Source organism: Cryptotermes secundus, unplaced genomic scaffold (genome assembly GCF_002891405.2).
Source record: "Cryptotermes secundus unplaced genomic scaffold, Csec_1.0 scaffold80, whole genome shotgun sequence".
NCBI lineage: Eukaryota > Metazoa > Arthropoda > Insecta > Blattodea > Kalotermitidae > Cryptotermes > Cryptotermes secundus.
Genome location: NW_019732856.1, coordinates 303,547 through 315,337, shown reverse-complemented (window position 1 = coordinate 315,337; position 11,791 = coordinate 303,547). Strand labels below are relative to the sequence as shown.

Sequence of the window (11,791 nt, the reverse complement as noted above, 5' to 3'; positions counted from 1 at the left end):
TACACTGATTCAATTTTTGTGGGCTGAAGGTTTAAGAGGTGCAGAAATTATGTAAATGAAGACTAAGCACAGTGCAGTGAAAGTGTTTTGTTGCAGCAGAGCACATAATGGCTTGACATGTTTAAAACTGATTGAAGCAGCATCAATGATGATGAAAAATTACGGCACCCATCTGCATTGGGTAGTGCATGGAACCATGAACAAGTCCGCACACTAATTCTCAGCAACAGGAAGGTGTCTATCGATGAAGTGGCAAAGCAATGGCAAATTAATCGCAGCTCTGCCTATTAAACCTTCAGCTACAGGCTTCACTTCTGTAAAGTCTGTGCAAGGTGGGCTCCACAATCGAAAAGCATAAGTGCAACCATTTGGGCATGTGTAAGTGCCTCTTGAGCTGGTATCATGAGGAAGATGGTGCCTTTTTGAATTGTGAGTAGTGACAAAATGTGGACCCATCACAAGCAGAGGGAAAACAGCACAGAGTATGGAACGGAAACATCTGACGTCCCCTGTCAAAAAGAAGTTCATGTCTCGCCTAAAAGGAGGAAAAATTATGTTCTCAATGTTCTGGGATTTGAAAGGACCAATTCTTAACCATTATCAGGGGAAGGGTGCAGGAATAATCTATACACTTTACAGTGAGATGCTGTATGACAAACCAAAGCCGGTGATTTTAAGTGAATACCAAGGACAATTGTCAGTAGGTGTTTCACGACAGTACACATCTCTGTGCTGCAGTGCACACTGTTGAAACACTCCAGCAACTAAGCTTTGAAATCTTAGAACATCTGCCATAGAGCTCTTATATTACTTTGTCAGATTTTCATCTGTTTTGACCCCTCAAGAATGCCTTATAAGGCTGTTCTGCCAGCAATCACGAGGGGAAAGAGGGGCTGCCTGGTTGAAGACACTCCTTTCTAGAAGCTGCTTGCGTGAAAAGACTTTTTTCTAGAAGCATAGGTACACTTGTTCAGTGCTGGACCTACTGAAAAGCAGCAGTTCCATGTTGAAAAGTGATGTACTTATGAGTTATGTGCTACTCGTGTTAATTTTAATAAGTACATTATCAATCAAGAGCCAGGATAGTGTAGCCAGTATAGCAACTGTCTATGGACTGGATGACTGAGGGGTCAGAGTTTTCTCCACATCCTCCAGACTGGGTCTGAGGTCCACCCAGCCTCGTATTGAGTGGGTACTGGGGGCTCTTTCACTAGGAGTAAACCGGCGGGGGCATGAAGCTCACAGTGCTGACATCAAGAAAAGTGCAAATCTATACAGCCACTTCCCCATACGCCTTCATGGCATAGTGCTTAATTAGTTAAGCACAAAGATAACTTTATCTTTTACACTATCAATACTTTCTGACGTACACACATTTCTACCTTATTTATATAGTTTCATTTAAAATTAAATTTAAAAGAGGGGAGTTGACATCTAGAGAGGACATGGTGTCATACACTTAAAGAAACCACTGTTCTACACTGAAGACACAGTAAGAGGTTCAGTAATCAACAGCTTTCTCATCTCTTTTGAGCTGTTCCTCCTCACCTTCCAACCTAGCCATTTGGTTTATATGAATGGTGGTAATGACAGTTTTCACTATCAGTAAGCACTTTGGGTTGGCTGACAAATTGGAGGGGAATACATCATTGGAGAGAAAGTGAGAAGCCTCAAGCACCGTTCATTGGACTTCTCATTGCTGCCTTAGTATAGTAACACTGATCTCACCATGGCAGAGCAAACAAGCAAAATGTACTGACAAAGCTCTAAAAATCTTACCTGTCTGTATATTCCACTGTTCTGAAATATGGCATCCCACATTTAAATGTGTAGAACAACAAAAGCTAATGTTACAGACAGTCTGGTCTCTATATGTAAAAATATTATCATGTTTCTGGGGTTCTGTGACTAATAATAAGAGGTTCTGGATTGGATGACTGGATTTATTAACACCTTTTACAATCACTCTTAATCACAATCAGTTATAGCACTAACGCTAATCTACACAATTTACAGTTCACCATTACACTAGGATTCTCAGTCTTCACTAGTCGTATCCCGGTAACGGAATTAAAACAGTCTCACTGTGACCGATCTTCTAATCACACACGAAGTCTTCACAGACCGACTTCTAATTCTTTCTCAGCTAACTTCCTGTGGCTGTTTCCTACCGAGAACTCCATTGTACTCTTTGTACTCCTACAGCTCCTACTTTTCTGTTTTCCTAGAGCTGCTAGCTTCAAAATTTGGCTCTCTTATTGGCACGAACCAAGCAGCACAGAAAAAACAGTCCCTGTACTGTTGAAGAGGCATGCTACCACGCAATTGCTAGCAAACAGTCTCAGTGCAGACCTACAGAAAACACATGCCTGCCTCTATACTTGTATTGCATAGCAACAGAATAATTCGTTGTGTTTAGTGACCTGTTGCCTAGTAGTGGGTTGATACATCACAATATCATGTACAGAACATGAACAATACAGACATAAAAAGTATAATATTTTTTTCAGATTATTCATGGGGAATATTTTAAAAAAATATTATTTGTAATGAGACTTGACTGTACTAGCACAGTTCCATAAATAGAAGACAAAACAGGAGTACAGGGAAGTTCTTTGTTGAACAGTTCATGGTGACAGGTGCACCGCCAGATACAAATTTTGCCAATGAATCAATATGCCTGTTGGTCAATAACGTTCAGAATGAAGTAGTTACAGTTCACAGATCATAGGAGGTGTTGAAATTGCTGTCCTGCTACACCTAGACATTCCTTACACTGGTAGAAGAGGTTCTGGTATACACCTGAAAGCTGTTCTGCAGGAATATTTGCAATTTCCCTGTAGATACTTTCTTTTAGTCCTTTTCCAAGTTAATGTTGTAAACTGTCCTTTAAACAATCCCAGAAGAAAAAATCACACGGATTAAGATTGGGTGAATATGCTGGCCAAGTACCACTGCTGATAATTCTGTCCTTGAAGACGTCGGACAAAGCCTGCATAGACACGTGCAGTGTGGGCAGTAGCAGAGTCTTGCTGAAACCAGCCACAGGGTCTTTCTTCTTCTGTTAACTCTGGACAGAATTGCCCAAGAATGACTTGTACATATCTTTCTGAATTAAATGTCTTGTTAAAACGCACAGGTACAACAATCCTTGCACTTACAGCACACCAGACACCAACTTTCAGTGGCTGGACCAGCATTTCATAGTTAGATGTGGATTCTGTGAACTCGAGTAGCAAATATTTAGCATAGTTATGTATCCCTGCATGTGAAACCATGCTTGATCAGAAAAGGATGTCAGTGTGGATAGATCTCACCCTCGACGACAGACTATAGAAATCAACTGCATAATGAACCCTAGCTGGATTGCAAGGCTGCAAGGTATGGATATGTGTTGTTTTATAGGGTTTCCAGCTTCAGCAATTGTGTTGCCATTCCTACACTACACTTTGACACTCCAGTCTCTTGAGCTAGATGTTTTGGTGATCTGCTAGGTGTATATTCAAGCCTGGCTCCTATGTCATCTAACGTCTCCTCAGTAAGCAATCGACACTTATGTTTTTGTTTCTGGTCTCTTAAAGAGTCCTGCTGATCTGGGTTCATTCACCAAATTTTGAATTGTTTGTCTGCTGGGAACTCTCTCATTGTGAAATTTCTAGCAGATCCATATTTCATGTAGGTGTCATACAGAAGTACACATTGCTCTAAAATATACCACACCATGACATAACACACTGTTCACTAATTGTAACAGAACAAACAGCTAATGTTGCTAATAACTACGGTCCACTGCTGTCAAATCATAAACAAATTCCTATGCATGAACTGCACTGCTCACTGTGAAACATAATACCCTCAACTGGTCCACAAAGTTAATAACTTCCCTTCATTCCAAACATTATCGGCCATCAGGCATACCGACTAATCAGCAAAATCTGTATGAACCTTCCAGCCAGCGGTGCACCAGTTTACTTCCCTGTAGGATAGTCAGGACACTGTTTCTGCAAGTTTTGGTTTGAGTTTCAAATATTAAAATTAAACAGGTGGATCTATTTTTAATTTAAAATTACTCTGGGGGCCTACTGGCAGCAAGGAATCACATTTGACCACTGGACACATCTGGGGACAGACTTTTCTGTACACAGATCAGTTTAGATTTGGGATTGTGACAAAATACCAAATATATGTAATGCTGTAGTCACAGTTTGCTTATCAACAGTTTCCTTTCAAAAACGTTATAGTTGTGAGGATCAGGATGGGTTAGGAAGTAGGACTTTCTCAAGCACAGTAACTGCCCCTCAATTTTACTGTTCCTTTGTGTTGCAATTTACAACCTGAACGATGTGACAGTAAGAGAATAAATGTGAAGTGTTATGGGCAAAGACAGATTATTTCTGAGACCTAATAGAGACAGAAGGATGATTCTGATCACCCTAGCATGAAGTACCCACAGTGTATACAGTTTTGGAAATGTACACATATCATACTTTCAGTGCACCCATTTTATTATTACCCCTTGGATTTTCAAATCATGAATGCTAACTTTCGATGGTCTCTCATAAACAGTGTAAGACAGGCAGGATGGATGAGAGGTAGTACAATGAGTCCAACAGTTCACGAGTTATGAAATGACATACCATAAAAATTCCTTTTGGTGAACTGTCTTGAGCAGAGGAAGACATGTCAGAAAAAAAAATGCCTTGTTCTTCTCTATGACTTATCTCCAAAATATTTTCACTCAAATAAATACTTAGCATGGTATGCTAGAGACATGCATACAAATGCATCTTGGTCTACATGTATAGAGGCCATCATTAGTGTAAAATTTTAACCCAAACTGGAATATGCCAGCAAACTGTAGTAAATTCCCCAACACGAAATGTCATGAAAATCCATTCAGCCATTGGCAAGTTGCTGCATGTGAATATGCCAAAGCTTCAATGTGTATTTTTGGACTTTCCATTGTACATGCACCAAAATACACTGAGGGTAATTGAGAAAAAAATATTCTTGCAAAAACTGAATGGAGAAGGAAGTCAGATATTATGGGAGGATTAAAATTCAAATTGCTACTTCATAATACAGTAAAAGAGATGAATAACCATTACCTAAACCTCAGTTAAGATCCAAAATATCCAATTTCATGTTTTATATAAGGAAAAATGTCCTTTGTTGGATAACACTGACTAGTCTTCTAGGCAGTAGCAGCTCACATGAACATGGCAGGAAAGACAAAGTGCTTCACAAGCAGGCATACAAGTGTTTCTGATAATAGTGTATTCATCTTTTTCTAGACTGGTGTGGTCCAAAATATATGTCTAGTGCTTCACAAATCTCAGTGTGAATATTACAAAATGTAACCAGAATCAAAGAAATGATTTTGGAAGTTGAAAGAGATAAGAAGAGAATATTTTATCTGCTGTTGACCACAACTATAATTTCACCCAAGCACCATACTTACTGCTGCCTGGGGCTGGTATAATAGGCCCATTTGATACTACAGTATGAAAGGACTAAACCTCATACCACTTCTTTAAAAAGAGCACAGTGTCCAGCACATGATATAATTTAATTTCAGTCATAAACACTTGCCATTTCCCTTTGTTTATAAATGCATTTTGGTGCAATCTGCCATAAGCATCACACTGTATAAGTATACAAGGTGCATGGAGGTAAAGTATCATACATTCTAGACCTTCATTTACCAGATAACCTCTGCAAACATCCACTGTGCAATTTTTACAACTCTGTGTCTTATAAAACAATTACATACAGTGTTATTCCTTCATTTTATCGGAGTCCCATAGCACCTGCATTATACTGGGCTTCACTGTAATTATTTTTGCATTCACACAAATGCATATTAGGAATGCAGGCTGTACATCAAGTCTAGCTATACATTAATACATGCACAAAACATAAATACAAAACTAGGTAACAATATATGACTACCGACGGCGAGGCACAGCTGATTGCTGGGAGTAAAGAAACTTGAAGCCAATCCAGATAAGAAATGACACTAGTCCAGTGCAGCACAGTCCTGCAACTGCTCTCAGTTTCCAGTGGGCTTTGTAGCTGCGCAGAATATATAGTATCTGCAGGACCTAGCAACAGTGTATATTAATACATCAGGACATTGAAACAAGATGGCAAATTACATGCTAGGTGCTCTAGTAGAAAATATTTTTAATCTGTATATACTACAAAAGATTGTGGTGAGGAAGAAAATGCTGTAAACAGGAAACAAAATAAGTAAAGATCTGTTTGGAAATTAACAGAGTTGAATCTCCTGGTTCTATAACTACAGAGACTGTCATGACCAGCTCAATAACTATTAGCAAAAACCTTACATAATGAAGCTTCATAAAGTGGTGAAAGCACTGTGTTCAGAGCACATATAATATTTTGATAAAGACAGTGGTCAGATTCAAACCAAGGGTCAGTGTATGTGCATACCTGTTCACGCGTGTCCTGTATTGTGCCCGAGTTCTCTACAACAAAGTGTGCTTGCTCACATTTACGCTCCAGAGACATCTGAGCACTGATGCGTTTCTTGGCTTTGGATTCTGACATGGAGTTCCGTTCCATCAGTCTCTGAAGTTGCAGATCTTCCTCGCTGCAAGCATCATCCCCCATTATAACATTGACAATCTACAGCAGTAAGTAAAATCAAAACTCAGGTTTGTCACCAATCTTCAGCTACAAAAGCAACTTTACTTCAAAGGCAGTTTTCTGTAATCAACAGGGGGCCAAAATCAGTTGACTTCCATAAACTCAGCATATTGTTTAATGCACAGTGACACTGCCAGCTATGGTTACATGGATGGGAAGAGCTATTCTAAGAATTCATCAAAGATGATGCCTCTTTCTATTGCATTCTAGGAATAAAATTTTGGTTGCAGATAATATTTAGAAACTCACCATGTAACAACTATTATCTTATACAAATAATCCAACATGCTTCCTGATTCAAAGAGGAGTGGCAGATCCATCACAATGAACTGATGACCTGAAAAATCATAAAGTAATGTAGTATGTTTATACGTTAACTCCTGATAAAGTCCATGGTACAAGATCTTCGTGAGCAGTTCCCAGTTACGGAGTTGCCCAAAAAGTTCCATGCCCTTATTGGCCCTGTGGATTCATTATGACCAGCACAAAATGCAGGTACTGGACAACAACCTGAGAGATTTCAGTCCAGTGTACACTGTCACAACCAACTTCCTAAGATGAGTTTCAATACTGTCCTACTTTTTATATATAAGTTTTTCAAGTGGTCTCTTCCCTTGATATTTTCCAACAGATATTTTGTAATATTTCTTCTTGTTTCCCCCATATGCACTACATGTCTTGCCTCTTCAATCCTACTTGATAAAATCAGCACAGCAACATTAAGTGATGATAAAAAACTGTGAAGCTCCTCAACATGTAATTTTCTCAATTCTCCTATTATATTAATGCCCTTAGGTCCAAATATTATTCTCAGCACTCTGTTGTCAAACATCTTCACACTCTGTTATTCCTTTGGATTAGAAGACCAATACAATTAAAATAACTGGTAACACTAGGTATGAGTTGTCAAGTGCCATTGCAAACGGTTTTGCAGCTTTTGACATCTAATGTGATATAAACTAAAAGAAAAGCATCATAATAGCCAACATATGTTACTGCATAAAGCCAACAAAGAATGTGCATATCACTTGTCAGGTACTGAAACACATCTGGTGACATGCAGCAAATTCCTGTGTTCATATACACAGATCCACTAACTCAATAAACAAGAATAAGTTTGATTCTGTAGTTCTCACAGTGGTGACCATAAAGAATAGCAACACCTGGAATGCAATGACTTATAGTCCAGTAGAAGTTCAATACTTTGGGTTAACCTCTACCTTCTATGTTAAAATACAGATTTCTATAAAATATTCATTCATTGTTTCCCCAGTATGTACACAAACGTACTTGATTTGTGTTTCTGATCAGTGATTGCACTGATTTGCTATTTTAACATTATCATTATATGCACTGACTTCTTTTTCATAGAGTACATCAAAATTTTCATCACAATCCATCCCACGAAACAAGATAATCAACTAAGCAAGCATATGACTAACCACTGGAAGAGTCTATAATGAGGCCATGGACAGAAATCCCATGAACTGACCCCCTTCACATCTCCCTAGAGCTATTACAATTCCCTTTTCAGCATACTTCCCTACATTTCCCTTCATTAGTCCAGCCATTCTGTTCATAAAAATACTGGGAATGATAATCTTCACAAGTGACAAGTGCTTTGGGCTGGTTTATACATACCAGAGAGGTGGGAGTCTCAAGGGTCATCCAAGGGCCTTACTTTTGCAAACTCAGTTTAATAACACATAGAAATGATTAACAAACTACTACCATGCATCTGTAAAACTGGTATATAGTTCTATCTTTATATACTCAGGTACTCCTTGTCATATGTGAATTGGAAAAATGCAATTCCATTTTAATATCATCAACTAATTTAGAGCAATTTCAATTAATGGTGTTCATTCAATGTGTACTGTCTGTTGACCAATCAAGGGAGGTGGGAAGAAAGATGAATAGATTACTGTGTGTTTGGGGAGGAACGTGAGGCAAGGAGGAAAAACTATCATTGTGATTTCAACCTCTGTGACTTTTTTGGAACATAATTACTGCATATAACTTCTTCGTTTGGTTTCCATCTCAATACAACTATCAAAATCTCACTGTGTATGATGAGTTTACAGGTCTTAAGACAATGCGCTACATGTTTCGGCTTACTGGTCTTAAGACAATGTGCTATATGTTTCAGCTTATAAAGTCATTATCAAGCAGTACACATTAATGAATATTATTGTATAAATCAAAGAATATCTGCACAGTGAAATCTGTTCACTATTGCTACAAGCTGACCACGTGTCATAGTTGGTTGCAGTTTTATGAAACAGGCAAAATGGTATTAATTTACATATGACATTTAACTTGGCATCCTCTCCACCTTTTCAGTTTTATGCTATGGTCCTGTATTTATATCAGTCTTTCCATGTTAGTTACAAATAAAAATTACTGATTTCTCATACTAGACTGTACAGGTGAAAACCTTTCTACAGCTGTCCTTTGTGTGTACAGCACCCGACGAGCATTCTATCCCCTTTTCTAAGGCACATACAGTTAAAATCCCATTACTCTGTGTATTCTCTTGCTATTCAATTTCCCATACTGCATTTTGTACTTCTGAGTGTTCATTAAAATTCATAAACAGAAACACCTCTTTCACATTCATTTCAGGCCTATTACTTGAATACATGAGTATAGCAGTCTGCTCAGTAGCCAGCCCACTCCCCTTCCAAAAAAAAAAGCAGCATCAGCTCCAAAGACAAAATTAAATTATTATAAAAGATTATTAATGCCGTCAAGTGTGATTGATAAAACTGCTCTGATGTAACAAGAGAACAGATAGCTGGTCCCAAGAACATGAGTGATTGTGGATGGTGGGACACAGTTAACTGCTCCACATACCAATAACTCTTACAACATAATAGTTAAGTGTGTAGTCACTAGACACATGAATAGGTTGGCCAACACAGGCAGTTTTTATCTTGCAGTATATGTATGGCACTGATAACTTTTAGTTTTACAAAACGTTTATTTTTAAACTATTCTTTATATATAGTATTCCAATGAATAAAGAAGTACCAAAAAACAAAACTAGTATAAAATACATAAATATCTACTGGGCTATCACAACTCTTAAATCCAGTTACAAGTAAGAATTATAATAATTCATGATTCTCAACTGAATAAACTGAATCATTTAACTATTCCAGTTGTGTATATTCCCATATGTTAAATTTATAATTAAGAAATACAATATATTAATATATTTAATGTAATTAACACATAATAATCTAATTTGTTGATGTTGCCAGTTCTTGACAATTATTTCAGTAACTGAATACACACCAGGATGCATCACAGTAAACATATTTTGAATATGGCATAATTTTTTGATACTACAAGCCAGAATCTCACTGCCATCTGTGAGTTGACTGTCTGGCCTTGACCTCTCACAATCCTATGGGTCTCCATAGCCTGTTACAGGGATAGCTTTACCTTTATCTTACCTATAAGCATATACATTTGTAAATTTTAAGGACACATATGTATAGCATGTACACTGTAACAAACAAGCTAACTTGCCTTGGAAAAAGCATTTGACAGCTGCCCAGAACATTTCACTGTAGATTTCTGGGTGTGTAATTTCATTCAGTTTCCTCCTCTTCTCAACACTGTCAAAGATGATTTCTCCAAGGATTTCACGATTAAGTTGCCCATCCTTGTGAAACACAGCATCACCAAACTCCTTCTTTATCAGACGCCATGCTTTCCTTCCAGGCTCAACAACTGAAACATTTCAGNAATTAGTTAGATATTCTTATTTATGGAGAATTTGATGGAATGAACACTTCACAGATACAGCTGTTTTTAATCTGTGGGTAAGAGTACAGACTATATTGGAGGTCTCCATAAGATAAGCCATGTTAAACTAACCTAACCTGGAAGGAACAGACTTGATAAAAATATCTACAATGTTACAAAATTGGACATAAACATAAACTCATTATTACTGTTCCTAATATAAGAAAATAATTCACAGGTCCAATTCTGACACAGTCATTTTAATGGGAAGAACTATTATCACTGTCCAAATATTTGGCAAATAAACATAAATCATGCAGTAACAAATTCATGCTATAAGAACAAATGTTACAGAAGGCCAAGGTATAATTAAGGACCACAAAACAGTTTTATTTTTACAACATCATTTGCTGCACCACTTAATTCCATAATGACTTCTGCAGGAGGTTCAAATCCAACATCAACATGTCTATTGATTTGTAACACAAGTCTGATGTTATTTAAAGAAAGAACATTTCATTCGTTAAGCAAATCTGTTAAATGTATGGCAAAATTACAGAAACGTATGTTAACTCCACAGTGTTACTACATAAAATACTACGATGGAGTAAATCTAAAAGAACAATATGGGCTGAGTGGAACCTACAGCATATTTTAACCTGATGTTATTCCCATTCATCTGGAAGACACAGCGATCTAACGTAACTACATTTACACGAATTACGCACCTTTCCTGGCAGCAACATCAGCATCAATTACAGGAATGCCATATTCCCTGAAAACGTCACAGACAGTACTCTTTCCTGTCGCTATGCCACCTGTTACCCCAACTATGAACATTTTTTCTACCGATGAGTTTATGTAACTTCTAGCATACAATACCGAACCCTAATACACAACTCCTATTACATCCAAAATAGCCACCTAAAGGCCATTCAGCTTCTGCACCACATTTCTGTTCACAGATGTTCACATCACATCATACAACACCAACACTAAACCACAACTCACTGGTTTCACTGTTCGTGAACGGTCGTGAAATGTCCTATGCGGTCCTATGTATGCTATGTATTCTATGATCAGCTGATTAGAGTACTGCCAACGTTAAGGAGGTTAAGACAAATATCCTGCCTACGGCCCAAAGCGCTCAAAGGTCGATTAATTTGTCATGTTTCAAATGTGAATAGGAGTCATTAGAGTCAGAGTCAACATTGAAAAGTATTCATATTAGTGTTCGAGCTGCTATTCTCTGGGCGGTAACTATGAAGAGTACTGTTTGCTGCCATGTGATACGGTGTAGGCTAGTGCAGATTTACTGACGTTTCGGATATCGTCCACACACATCGACGTGCGTGGTCGAAGA

At 37.9% G+C, this 11,791-nt stretch overlaps 1 protein-coding gene across 1 annotated transcript; it reads right to left on the bottom strand.

Moving 5' to 3' along the window:
- Window positions 1–3,223: 3,223 nt before the first annotated feature.
- On the bottom strand, window positions 3,224–11,478 carry LOC111867732 (dephospho-CoA kinase domain-containing protein). The gene is made up of 5 exons (XM_023857832.2): window positions 11,157–11,478; window positions 10,210–10,413; window positions 6,922–7,009; window positions 6,457–6,616; window positions 3,224–6,104 (listed from the first exon to the last, which is right to left on the bottom strand). Exons 1-5 carry the CDS (start codon window positions 11,266–11,268, stop codon window positions 5,949–5,951), a joined length of 720 nt encoding a protein of 239 aa, XP_023713600.1. The 5' UTR covers window positions 11,269–11,478; the 3' UTR covers window positions 3,224–5,948.
- Window positions 11,479–11,791: the final 313 nt, after the last annotated feature.

What these genes read in the sequence shown, in the direction of transcription:
- LOC111867732 (XM_023857832.2), bottom strand. Translation starts at nt 11,268, where the DNA reads ATGTTCATAGTTGGGGTAACAGGTGGCATAGCGACAGGAAAGAGTACT. An exon ending in TGATGTTGCTGCCAGGAAAG is followed by an intron (nt 10,414 to 11,156) that starts GTGCGTAATTCG and finishes GAAATGTTTCAG; the next exon opens with TTGTTGAGCCTGGAAGGAAA. An exon ending in TGTCAAATGCTTTTTCCAAG is followed by an intron (nt 7,010 to 10,209) that starts GCAAGTTAGCTT and finishes ATGATTTTTCAG; the next exon opens with GTCATCAGTTCATTGTGATG.